The 13,580-nt window shown below is 51.5% G+C and overlaps 1 protein-coding gene across 1 annotated transcript; it reads right to left on the bottom strand.

Moving 5' to 3' along the window:
• Positions 1 to 3,536: 3,536 nt before the first annotated feature.
• GPR3 (G protein-coupled receptor 3) lies at positions 3,537 to 6,787 on the bottom strand. The gene is made up of 2 exons (XM_034754368.1): positions 6,646 to 6,787; positions 3,537 to 5,565 (listed from the first exon to the last, which is right to left on the bottom strand). The coding sequence occupies exon 2, from the start codon at positions 5,547 to 5,549 to the stop codon at positions 4,563 to 4,565; it is 987 nt and encodes a 328-aa protein (XP_034610259.1). The 5' UTR covers positions 5,550 to 5,565; positions 6,646 to 6,787; the 3' UTR covers positions 3,537 to 4,562.
• Positions 6,788 to 13,580: the final 6,793 nt, after the last annotated feature.

Genomic DNA, 13,580 nt, shown 5'->3' with positions numbered 1-13,580 from the left:
TCTGAAGCTCTGGAGTGTGAAACTGATCCAAACAAAGAGAAACTGACCAGCATTTCCACATTGAGGGGGAAAGTAGGGAGACCTGCTGTTGCATCTTTTCTTAATCAGTCTAATGGTTTTTATTGTGGGGGGCGGGGGGGCAAACCTGAAACACTAGATCAGAACATCTTTGAATTTCAGGAGTGGGATTCAGATCCACATCTTCAAGTCTAATTCCTCCCAATGGATTGGGTTGCACATTGGATCTGAAATCACATGGGGACAAATGGGTCCCCGTTCCGGTTCATTCCACGTTGGCAGAAATGTCACAAGAACAGCTACTTTGATGGAGACGTAAGCCATTTAGGGCTAAAATCTCATGAGAACAACCGGCAAGGTTTGTGTGTTATTGAATCCATCCCGATTCATCCTCTAACCCAACCGTTAGCCTAAACTGGATCAAAATCCAAACTGCTGCACGCTAGTTTTTATGAAATGTATTGCAACAAATTTTTAGCCATCTAAGAACTTCACACTAGTCCCTGTGCTGCACACCGTAGCCACAAAGGACCCCAGGCTGTGAACTTTCAACACCACAATGCCACCCCTCCCACATATTTAATTTAAAAGAGAATCTCTCCATCCAATGTTAGCAGTGTAGGGCCTATGACATGCCGTGTAGCAGTTCGGATTCCATTCAGAAGAGAGTGGTGTTACGTGATCTGTACTCCTTCCCCCAGCCTCCTGAACAGTTTCTGCAGAGAGATCAGGGACTGCATGGGCCGGGAATAAATACCTTCTCATTCCCAAAACTGGGCCCACCGACTAAGGGGAATAAATGCACTAGCCCTGTCCTCTAGCTATCAAGAAAGCTTTGGTCTTCAGGGCTGCACCTCTGGCTCCTTTCATCAGCTCTGTATTGACTTAGCATCTGCTGTTCTCGGGCTTCCAGCATGGGATCCTACTTCTGACTCTCTCTGGAACCTGCGCTCACACCAAGGCCAGCAAGAGGAAGGAAACCATGTTTTCTTTAAAATATATATATCATCTGGGGCTGACCCTGTATGGGACTGACATCCACTGGGGTCAGTGTTCTCAGCACCGGTCAAGAGCAGCCTTTTCGTTTGCAGCCCCTTTTCCCTTCCCTCCTTCCTTCCCATTGAACAGCTCCAGCACAGTGCATGGTGGGAGCTGTAGTACGAAGGTAACTGTTGTTTTCCCTCATTCCATGGGGGTGTCAGGCCTGTGACTTTCTCCTGGCTCTTCACTCTCTCGTGACAGTTGCTGAGGCTCGCAGCATTCATGTGCGAGGCATAATGCAGGTAAAGACCAATGATTTATTTGTTGTGGCTGCGATGAGACCCAGGCGGGGAGGACAAAGATGAGGTGCCCAGAGAGAACAATGTTCCTTTCCCTCCCTCTGTGCCACCATTCCCACCCGTTGTGCTTTATAGCCTGGAGTCATTTCCAGCGCTAGCTGCATTTAGATTGCCGGAGCCGTTCCTGTTAAGGAAATAAACCCAAACGACCACAGTTTGGGAACTGCTTTTCTTTCCCAGGCTTCAGCCACCGCAATCGGTTTCCCTGCAGCGATTTGAAACAGAAGAGTCCCTTGTATTAGAATATAGGAGCTGGGCAGCTGGAGCACTGATCTACTGAATTTAGAGCACATCTGAAACTCACAGGCCCGCTGTACTACAGCCAAAAAACCCCTAGGAACGTTATTGGACGTGTAGGTACTCACATGGCTTCGTAGTTGAACACCTTGTGCTCTTCAACGTGTTTATTCTCACAGCCCCTCTCGGAGGCAGGGCTATTGTTTCCCCAACTTACAGCAGGGGATTTGAGACGCAGGGAGACTCCGTCTTGCCACGGGCCACACAAACGGCCTGCGGTGAAACGAGGAACTGAACCTGGGTTTCCCAAGTCTTGGGCCAGTGCGTCAGCCATTCTAGGAACAGCCACCCCACCCCCTTCCTTTGGTGGCTGGCAGCGATCCGCCCCCAGGATTCTAAAGCCCATTGCAAACTACTGGCCAAATGGTGACGTGTGGACTCCTGTTGTACTCCTTCCTAACTTGAGCAAAGCTCTTGAGGAAGTCACTTGGGAGCTTCTGCCTGAGTAAAAAGGAAAAATAAATGACTGTCGCCTTTGGGCTAGTGTCCATGCAGCAGCTCGTTTGCAATGCACCTCCCTCTGGGTTGGAGGGTGGCACCCAATCGGTGCACAGCATGATAGGCCTATGGAGGAAGTGCTAAATCCTCACTCCTGTGAAGGTGTCATGGCTCCACCGCGCAGGCAGGTCCTGTGTTTTTATAGCCTCCTTCCAAAGGACCCCTCAAAGCAGTAAACCGCACAGAACTCAGTCGGAAAAGGATAAAGGTCTGAGTCAGCTTTGCTGGGATTTGAACCTGTGACTGCAGCATTTCAAACCTGATGCTCAAACTGCTAAGCCGTCCCTTGTGTGTGCAAGGCCACAAACTGTCCTGGGTTTGAAATGAGGGAGCCCAAAGCTCTCCAGTGTCATGCAGTCTCAGGATGCTTGGAGATCAGATTGCTGTTTCTACTAGAAGAAAATCTCACACTCCAATCTGGTTCTGTTTAACCCCCGTGCTTATTCAGGGGTCACAGAGGTGGAAATGACCACCCTGGCTCTATCACCATCCTAGGGACCACACCCCAATCACAGAGAGCGCGCAGTGAATCGGTGTGCAGACTGCTTTTGTCGAGTGATGTAGCTCAGCATGCTTTTTGCCTTCCTTTCCCCCTCTCCCCTCATCATAACCGCTCAGACGAGGGATCATTCAGATCTCCGGCAGCATGTTTCATCTTCTGAGATACAACAATGTGTTTGCTTTGCCACTCTGGCTCCTAGGAGTTTCAGCCTGGGTCCCCCGGAGGGCAGCCATCTCCATGGGTCACAGATGGAGAGGTAGCCTGGTCCTAGATGATGAGAGCTTTGAAGATTAGAACAAGGATTCTGAATTGGACCCAGACACCCCTGAATAGCCTCCTCCCTAACTGAATAAAAGCCACCTACGCTAGGAAGAACTTCCAGCTAGCTAGATGTGTTAGGCAACAACGGACGTGTCTCCCAGGAGGACAGAGGGAAGCACTATTACTTGGGATATTTTACAAGATTGGCCAAAACTCTAGAAAATGGGCCATAGCGAAGAATCCTGCATTGGCTCCAGGGAGATGGGCTGGGGCCTCTGACCCTTCTTTTCAGTCTCTAGAGTCTATGATGAAGGTGGCATTAATTGGACCCAACACTTTGTAATTTATTGAGGATGAAGCGGTCTCTTTCCAGTTACTCCCTTCACCCACAGTGATCAGGGCCGGCTCCAGCATTTCTGCCGCCCCAAGCAAAAAAAAAAAAAAGCCGCGATCGGAGGCGGCAGTTCGGCGGCAGGTCCTTCGCTCCTAGAGGGAGTGAGGGACCTGCCGCCCCCGAATTGCCGCAGGTGCCGCCCCTCTCCCTTGGCCGCCCCAAGCACCTGCTTATTAAGCTGGTGCCTGAAGCCAGCCCTGACAGTGATCTTCCACTATCTCCCTCCCACACAAATCAAGTAGCAGCCACGTGTTGTATCACAAATTATCTTTATTTTTCTCTTACAATTGTAAACAAGAATACAGTACTTTCCAAATCACATGGAACAAGAGTCTGTGCAACAATGCAGTGAGATTTCAAATGTCCAAAGTGCCTCTTACATTCACTTCCTTTCCAGGTTCATGCAAACCTGAAGAACGTACAGTACACTGAATAGCTGTCCTCTGAATCTGAATTTGGCCAGTTGAACACGTGCAATCTGTCTCTCTTGGGACAGAAACTTTAGTTAATTGAATAGTCTCTAGTGCAATGGTTTAGAAAGCAACTTGGATCATCTGAGCCCTTGGGTTTTTATAGGCACAGTCTAATATTGCGGCATTCCCTTTTTCGCTCCAGTTGTCTATATTTGATACAGTTAAAACATTCCATTACCTAATACCACCCAGGGTACTCAACATGCAAAAGGAGCCACCATTAGTTTTTGTATTAAAACAGAGTGAACACAAGAGGGCAGCAAACTACAGAGTTCAGAAAAATCTATTGTCTTGAAAAAGCTGGTCATAAATAACAATAAATTAATAAATAATGCATAAATATTTTTAAAAAAAAAGCTGGTTTGGTTCTGGTCCCTTGTTACAGGGGAAACAATGGATCTTTGAATGTAGAAAATAATATCTGAAGAGCTGAGGTAATTAACCAGGCTGTATAAAAGCCAAAAGAACAAAAAGATATTCTGTCTTTAAAAAAAATGCACCATAAATATTGTGTCAAAGAAAATATTTATGGAGGATCTCTCGCACACTCACAAATATACATATTTTATTTATTTATTTATTATGGATAAAAAATAAATATTTTTTTTCTTCCGTAAATTCTAAAAGTGGAAAAATAAAGGAAGAGAGCAGCTCATGCACACAAGGGAAGGGGAATCATAGGAGACACAGAATCTTTAAGAGCTCTCACAAAATCTCTGTGGTTGTGCAAAAAGGGGAACATCGTGTGCAAATGGGTCTTTGGACCGAGGGCTGATGAGTCAGACGTCGCTTGGAGATCTGGACCTGAAAGGCATTGTGGAAGAGAAACACCCACAGCACACAGTCCACAGCACTTTCTGGATCTCTTGGTTCCTGAAGGCATAGATAACGGGGTTAATCATGGAGTTGTAGGTAGCAGGGAGGATGGTCATGTAGGTATAGAGGACTGGGTAGGTGTAATCTCCCAGGAGGCAGTAAATGGCAAAGGGCAGCCAGCAAGAAGCAAAAGTCCCCAAGATGACAGCTAAGGTGGAGATGCCTTTCCTGGTGGTGACGTAGTGTGAGGTGGCCAGGAAGTGTCTCTGCACAGCGATCTGGTGGGCGTGCCTGCAAACTATCTTGCAGATCTGTACGTAGAGCTGCAACATCACTGCAAAGACCATGAAGAAGGAGATGGAGAGGATGATGAGGTTGTTCTTGGTCAGGGGCTTCACGATGCTGCAGGTGGAGATGTCTTTCAAGCAGTTCCAACCCATGACAGGCAGCAGCCCAAAGCAGATGGAAAACCCCCAGGTCAGGATCAGCATGATGTAAGTCCTGGTGACCGTCCTTTCTGAATAGTAAGTCAGTGCGTTGTAGAGGGAAAGGTAGCGGTCGACGGTGATGGCCAGCAGGCTGCCCACGCTGGCAGTGAATGAGGTCACCAGTAACCCCACAGTGATGAGGTTCACCACCTGCGACTGGATGCAATAGACAAAGGCAAAGTGGAATATCAGCCCCAGGCCGGCCAGGAAGTCAGCAATGGCAAGACTCCCAATGAGCAGGAACATTGGAGTCCGGAAGGCAGGGGTGTAAAATATGACGGCTACCACAATCGCATTCTCGCAGGAGATGATGGTCCCAGAGATGCAAAGTACCACATCCCAGGGATTCAGGGCAAGAGGTTGCACCATAGAGTCCAGGTTCAAGGAGCTGCTTCTGCCATTACTGGCTGCAAACCAGCCCTGCTCGTCTTCAGTGGAGTTGTAGGACATGTCCTTGTTCATGACGTCCAGGTGTGACCTGCGAAGGCATAGCGCCAATTTTCATTTAGTGGCATCCTGCACATACAAAGGCTCTGGCATGCAAACTGACTTGTTTTACTCATGAGCATCTGAGCACTGATCCGTGTCCAGTCTCTTTTGGTGGCAGATTTGGGGGGGCAGGCTCACCCACCTTGCTTCCCATTGGCTTTCCCAAAAGCTGGCTCTGATCAAGGCTTACACGGTAGGCTACAGGGCAGGATCAATTGATTTAAGCTACCCAGGTGTGTGGCATGCTCACCATTTGCTCCTACGGTGAGGATATTTCTGGTCAGTTTTGCCCTTTTTTCCTTTTTTGAGTAGGCAAAAAAAGGGGGTGGGTGGGTGGAGAGGGTGAGGGGGCAGGAAACTCCCTCCTCCAGTTGTTTCCTTGCCTGTGTTTGCTTGCCCTGAGCTGCAGGCGGTGCACAATTGCAGTGAATACATACTCCCCAGCTGGAACTACGTGCTTTGCCTCCCAGGGGCTTTTATTAACTTAGCCCTAACTGCTGACGCTGTAAAGTTTCTAGAGCTAAATCTCGGTAGTGGAAAGAGCAGGGTGGGGGTCAAGTCTCTGACCATTAGCCTGATTACATTTTTTTTTTTCCTTTTACTGCTCCAGCCCTTGCTTGGGCTCTGGCAGATCTATCCCCGAGAGCTGTCACCCGCCAAAGAGCTGCTTTCTCAATCCTGCCATGCATCTGAATTTGTAGCAGGAGTGCTGAAAACCCTTCTTTACTGCTCCTGGGTGGCTGCTGGGTTGGGGGTTGTTTCCCCCCCTCCCAGTGTCCTTTGCATCTTTAATGCAGTTCTCTACCTGGAAAGCTGCCCCCTCAGATCGATTATAAACCCAGTCTCTAGGTTAACATGAGACCCTTGTCTGCTCCGACTTGCCAGCTCGTGGAGCGAGACTTTGCGTTACATGGGGGGGGGGGGCAATGCCTATAGCACCCCGATCCTCCTTGTAAACCTTATTTGGTTCTTCTGCAAGTTCTAACGCTCCCGGGGCTCTAGGGCTGCCATGGAGGGGCACGCAAAAAGGGCTCCCCCCCCCCCCCCAATGCAGAGCGGGGCTCCTCACCTGGGGCGCTGGGGCAGGGAAGTCCGCCTGGATCCTTCGCGGCTCCGCTGCGGATGCTCCGGTCCTGCTCGCAGGATGCAGGCGGAGGGCTCCGTTCCATGGGCAGCTGCCGAGAGCCGGGGCTGGGGGAGACGCCGCGGAGTTATAGTGAATTAGCCGCTTTTGGGGGGTGACTCACTCCCTTTTTTTTTTTTTTTTTTTTTTGCCACTGCCTGAGCCTGCGGCTCCTCCTGGCTCGCTGCTGGGTGACGTCAATGAGACGCAGGAGCCAATCACCTGTGGGGCGAGGAGCGTCGCGCGGCATAGTAATTGGGTTCCCACTGGAGAATTCCATTCATAAACTGTCCCCCCCCCCCACGCCCCGCCCTCTGCCAGTCCCTGGGGCTCGCGGGAGCGGTCAGGTGCCCCCCCCCCGTCCTTGCAGCGCCCGCTGCTGCGGTGAGAGCTGGGGGCGGTGCGGGGAAGGGGCAGCCCCCCCCCAAGCCGTTGCTCTGCGGTCTCCCCCCCATGGTGGCTGTTCCCCGGGAGGGGAGCTGCTTGCTGCAAACTTGGATTGAGTCGGGCTCGGCTGCCCGCCCGTGCAGGGGGGCAGGGACCCCAAAGCCTTCGGGGTGAGCATGGGGGGGTCACTGTAACCCCAACAGGGCCAGTGGCTCAGAGCTGGGGGGTGGCCAGAGCCCCACGCGGGACCGCATGTCGCAGTGATCCATCTTGGGGGGAGGGGGCGAGTTGCAGCCCTAGCGGGGTTCGTGGGCGCATTCCCCCCGGGGGCTGAATAGCTTCCGGCCCCCACAGCGCTGAGCTCCGAAATCAAGCCTGCAATGCTCCCCCCACATCCGGGAGGCTGGGGGTGGGGAGGAGGGAACACGCCACCCAGCTTGGCCCCGTGGTCCAGGGGCAGAAGTGATCCTCCCCCCCCAGGCTAGGGTTTCACAGGCAAGCGCTGAATAATGCATGGGCTGGAGAAGAAGCGATGCCAGCCCGGCAGGGCTGGGAACTGGAGCTCCGGGCAGACAGCCCTTCCCGCCAGGGCCGTGCTTGGAGAGCCGAGAAACGCTGCGGGGGGGGCCCCCCCCCCCCCCCCCCCAGGGAGCCCGCCAACCAGCCGACGCTGCCTGCAGCCCCGGAGCGAGCCATGCAGGGGGGCGGGGCGGAGCCCGGAGCCAGCCGCCGGCCGCCCGCAAAACCCGGCTCCAGGCTCCGAGTCCGGAGCCCAGTGCGGGCTGCGTGGACGCTGCAAAGGCGGGAGCAGCCTCGAGGTGTGCAGGTGGGAATTGCACTCCCAGGCCAGGGGGGTGTTTCCTCGAATCGCTCGCGCTGCCGGAGACCTTTGTTTTGCTTGACTCTCCCCCCATATGTAGTTGTTCAGTGTTCCTGGGTTGTGGCCACGGCAGAGGGCTAGGGGCGGCGAACAGACACAAACAGGCAGGCTCCCTTCCTCTCCTGCAATTAAAACTTGGCTCTAAAGCCCAATGAGTTTGTTGGCCAGCTATGGTGTAAGAGCTCTGGTGATCAATACCCTCCGCCTCACACCTTTCTACATCCGTGGGTCCTACACATGCCTATATCAACATGTGCTGTACCTCGTTTGGTCCCAACGGCAGCCATGGGGGTGAAACCGGACACTCGCTGCACTCTCAAATGAATTCAGGCAGAAAAAGGATAAAAGACAAAAACACCCTTTTCACCCAGCGACCCCTCCCTCTCTGATCGCTTAGTCCTCCTCAAAGGAAACCGGCACCACATCTTCAAAAGATGAGTCTGAGTGCTTAAATTCGTAATTCTGCTCGACACTAAAATCAGGGACAGTGATTTTATGGGCCATTACAACAATTTGTAACACACCCTGCTGCCTACTAGCCCTCCATCGTCCTCCCACTTCAGAGATGTTAATTGCCTGCTTCATTTTAAGTGGTCTCCTGCAACTCCTGTGAACCCTCCTGCTTAACAATCTGGCCTGCCTTGTATTGAGCTTGGACGCTCTCCAGACCTGAAGAAGAGCTCTGTGAAGCTCAAAAGCTTGTCCCTTCCACCAACATAAGTTGGTGCATTAAAAGATAACGCCTCACCCACCTTGTGTCTCTTAGGCCAGCTCTACACTACAAACGTACATTGGTAAAACTACATTGCTACAGGGTGGATTAACTATGCCAGTGGGAGCACAGTTTAAAACAAATAAAAGGAAGTTCTGGTTTAAAACAAATAAAAGGAAGTTCTTCTTCACGCAGCGCACAGTCAACTTGTGGAACTCCTTACCTGAGGAGGTTGTGAAGGCTAGGGCTATAACAGAGTTTAAAAGAGAACTGGATAAATTCATGGTGGTTAAAACAACAAGGAGTCTGGTGGCACCTTAAAGACTAACAGATTTATTTGGGCATAAGCTTTCGTGAGTAAAAACCTCACTTCTTCGGATGCAAGTGAGGTTTTTACTCATGAAAGCTCATGCCCAAATAAATCTGTTAGTCTTTAAGGTGCCACCAGACTCCTTGTTGTTTTTGTAGATACAGACTAACACGGCTACCCCCTGATACTTGACATCATGGTGGTTAAGTCCATTAATGGCTATTAGCCAGGATGGGTAAGGAATGGTGTCCCTAGCCTCTGTCTGTCAGAGGATGGAGATGGATGGCAGGAGAGAGATCACTTGATCATTGCCTGTTGGGTTCACTCCCTCTGGGGCACCTGGCATTGGCCACTGTCGGTAGACAGGATACTGGGCTAGATGGACCTTTGGTCTGACCCCGTACGGCCGTTCTTATGTTCTTATGTTTCTTATTCTCCCGTCTGCGTAGTAGCGTCTCCACTAAAGCACACCGCGGCACAGCTGCACTCAGGACCGGCTCCAGGAACCAGCGAAGGAAGCAGGTGCTTGGGGCGGCCAATGGAAAGGGGCGGCACTTCCGGGTTTTCAGCGGCAATTCGGCGGCGGGTCCCTCAGTCCCTCTCTTCCTCTTTGAGCTGCCGCCGAAGTGCCGCCGAAGAGGAAGAGAGGGAACGAAGGACCCGCTGCCGAATTGTGGCCAAAGATCGGCTTTATCTTTTTTTCTTTTCTTTTTTTTCGTTTCACCACTTGGGGCAGCAAAAAAGCTGGAGCCGGCCCTGTCTGCACTGGTGTGGTGCAGTATGTGTAGACAAGCCCGGAGTGAGAGTTTGGTATTACTGTTACACGCTGGGCTTTCTCAACGGTCTTCAGGCACCTAACTCCTGTTGAAATCGATCGGTGAGATTGAAATCAATAGGCCTCACGCCTAAATACCTTTGAGGCGCTGGGGCTGAAGGGCCTATATTTTTAAAAGGGACATTCATGATTTTGCTTTTTTACTATACATACCGGGAAGTCGCTTTGGGTAATTTGTTGCTCACAATGGCCCTACCTCTGAGCTCTGTAATCACTGTCTACATTTCAGCCACCTCCAGGTGCCTCCCTCCAAAGCAGCAGCAGGGACCCCAAAGCCTTCAGGGTGCGCATGGGCAGGGTCTCCTTAGTTACATTGTTTTGCTGCTAAAGGTTTTCCCCCTTGACTGGCTCCCTCATTTGGCTTTGCAGCTTTGGCTAATAGGGGAAGGGAAGAAGGGGCCACTCCAAGGTAGAGGGGAGTCCAACTGTCTAAAAAATTAATGGAGATATCCCATCTCCTAGAACTGGAAGGGACCTTGAAAGATCATCAAGTCCAGCCCCCTGCCTTCACTAGCAGGACTAAGTACTGATTTTGCCCCAGATCCCCAAGTGGCCCCCTCAAGGATTAAGCTCACAACCTTGGGTTTAACAGGCCAATGCTCGAACCCCTGAGCTATCCCTCTCCCCTAAGGAGGCATGAGATTCAAAAGACAACAAAATGCCCAGGAACCCAGGAATCCTGGTGTCCAGGCCTCAGCACTGGTCACTAGGCTACCCCTCAGGTCATGGTGCCTTTTTGTGGTACATTTCTTTTTATTCTCAGGAAGGATGTTTGAATGAAATCAAACGTTTTTATTCCCACTGCGGTGGGCGGGCGGAGAGCAGATACATTCCAAGAATGTCACTTGTGGGGTTTATTTCCAACTGTGACAGCCACTAGCCCACTACAGTGACTGAAACAGAGGATGTTTGTCCCTCCGTTAGGGCTGAAGCTTTCACCAGTGGAATAGCAAGCAGCCGAAGTTAGATAATAGCCCAGTGCCAGGCATAGATCTGTAATTAGATCCTAGTCGAGCAAGCAGGCACTGGAAGGCGCCTCTTTGAAGTATTTAGGGGCGAATTCTTGAGTTGCACCGGCTGAATAATGGATACGTTTGTCCTGAGATAACAAAAGGGATGCAAATTTGATCCAGCTCGAGGGGCCACCTGGCGGGCTATTTCTGGGCCCAACAAAACAACCTGCTCTTGGTCAGTGCTAGGCTCGCGTTACCCCAAGGGCGTTTGAGCAAGGAGCTGTTGATGGTGCTGAAAAACTCGCTAACTCCTGCACTTCAGCAGGTCGAGGCAGCCCAGAGAGCTGCAGGCCGGCCCCTGGGAATTGGGGTCTGGCTTTTCCTCCAGCAACACTGATTAACCAGGGCTTTTAAACCTCAGCTTGTGGGTGCTGTTGAGTTGCAAATTTCCGAAGAGGCTTTTCAGTGAAAGGCAATGGCATGGTTGAGATCTGTCCCCTCTGCCTGTGTTGTGGCACTGTCTAGCGATCAAGGCCTGCTGGCGTTTGGAGCTGGACCTTTGCACCATAATAGGCAAGCGCTGCTCCCAAGATCTTACAGTGGCGATCTGACAAATGAACTGGGAGGAGAACATGGGCCCAGCGAAAATCTCCTATGGGTTGTAATAAACAACGTGGAGTATAGAGATCACAGCTGTTGATGCCTGTGGTCCATACTGACCTAGCACAAAGGCATGGTGTAGGGGTTTTATTGGCTAGTTTTATTTGGGATGGCTGCTTTATTTACAACAGGGTATCAGCATTCTCCCTGTGTGTGTATCTTTTCAGGTTCTTATACTGAGCCCATCGCCCCGGTATCTGGGCACCTCTAATGATGCTCGAAGCAATGTGATTAGCATCGATGGTTCCGTCTTTTTTCTCTCCACAAGGAAATTAAACTGCAGCAAGGGAGGTCTAGGTTGGACATTAGGAAAAAGTTCCTAACTGTCAGGGTGGTTAAACACTGGAATAAATTGCCTAAGGAGGTGGTGGAATCTCCATCTCTGGAGATATTTAAGAGTAGGTTGGATAAATGTCTATCAGGGATGGTCTAGACAGTATTTGGTCCTGCCACGCGGGCAGGGGACTGGACTCGATGACCTCTCGAGGTCCCTTCCAGTCCTAGAATCTATGAATCTATGTGTGTGTTTCAGTGATGTCATCTGTGCATTAGTGAAGGCCGGGTTGAAGAAGTGTGCTTTGCGCTTGGAAGAGCATGTGGTTTGTTTTTCATGGTCCCCGCGATCTGCACTCAGAAAAGAACCTGGTTTGTCTTTCATGGTCCCTGCTCCACGGGAGCTGTTGTGCTGGGTGCCGTTCAGCTGGTGCCAAGCTTCCTTCCCACCCCAGAGCTGGCTGCATTTCACAGAGCGATTCACACGCATGTGGTTTGTACAGACGGAGACTCTCGAGAAGCATCTTGGGACCCACCCAAAGAACAGGCTGTCTGCCAATGTCAGATCCTTAACACCATTGTCTGAATCTATAACTGTGCTGAGGGGCTTCTGCATGTGGTTCCCACCATCACTGCGTTACCGGTGCTGCTTTATACAGGCCCAGTGGAGTCCCTGGAGTGGGTAGGGGACCCCCTGTCAAACCAGCTTCTCGACTGCAGTGGAGATTTCAGGCCACGTTGCCCTCTTGATGTGCCTAGGTAACAGCATTTAATGGACATGGCAGATGTGTATGTGAAGGGAAAGGCTGGCAGCCATATGTGTGTGTCTCTCTGGGGAGATGTCAACTAATAGTGCTTAGCACTTACGCAGCACGTACATTTTTCAAAGCATTATACAAATAGGGAGGTAGCTGCATCTCAACATCAACAGGGACAAGAAGGTTGGTCTTTGGCAAAAGCCTTGGAGTGGACTCCGGAGCGGTCGGTTCAATTCCCAGCTGTGCCATTGACTCTTGGCCAAGTCACTTCCCCTTCCTGGGCTTCCCAGCCTTTGTCTGGCTGGTTTGGATTGTTAGCCCTTTGGGAGCAGGGACTGTCTCACTCCATGTCTGTACAGCCCAGATTGTTCTGAGTTTCCCAGGCAGGAGTAAACCTTTCCTGCCTGTCAGCATCAATCCCCTACCTGCTGCGGTGTTTTGAGAGCTCAACGAATCCAAGGCCCTTGCGATGAGGCTTTTCTCTTTTGTTTTGCATGTTAGACGTGTTTTTACAAAACCACCCCCGGCCCACATCTGCAGTTGGATGCGCTCTGCATCCGTATTCTAGCACCTGGATGCAGGCGTGTGACTTCACCTCTGCCCCTGCCCTTGCCAGCACCCACCACTCCAGCAGGGGCCCCCTCCCTTTGGGAGCCGTAGGGGCTCCCCCTGCTCCCCGGCAGCAAGGGGCAGTACTTAACCCTGCAGCTCACGGAGTTGTGGGTGCTCAGTACCTCTGAATATCAGGTCCTGCAGTAAACCAGGAAGGGAACCCAAGAGTCCTGGCTCGTGGTCTTCTGCTCTGACTAGGGGATGCTCCCATATGTTAATGACCATATGGAATTATCTGCCTCTGGTGAGTAGGGGAAACGGGCCTTTGTGTATGTGAAATAAATAAACCCTAGTCGGTGGGGATTGTCCTCCCCTGTCATCACTAGAGGGGATCCCGGCAGGGCAGGATCGAGGTGTGTGGGCAGAGCCGTGTGGGCGAAAGCAGCCCTGCCTCTGTGCTTACAAGGAGGCCCTTGATCTCCAGGGCTGCCCATCCGCCGCAGCGCTGTGATTGCCCCCATGCGTGCCTTCGCCAGAGCTGTCGGCACGGGTGTGTTGCCC

The sequence above is a fragment of the Trachemys scripta genome, chromosome 20 (assembly GCF_013100865.1).
Source record: "Trachemys scripta elegans isolate TJP31775 chromosome 20, CAS_Tse_1.0, whole genome shotgun sequence".
Classification (NCBI taxonomy): domain Eukaryota; kingdom Metazoa; phylum Chordata; order Testudines; family Emydidae; genus Trachemys; species Trachemys scripta.
The sequence above is the reverse complement of the archived record's forward strand: the minus strand, read 5'-3'. Positions and strand labels throughout refer to the sequence as shown.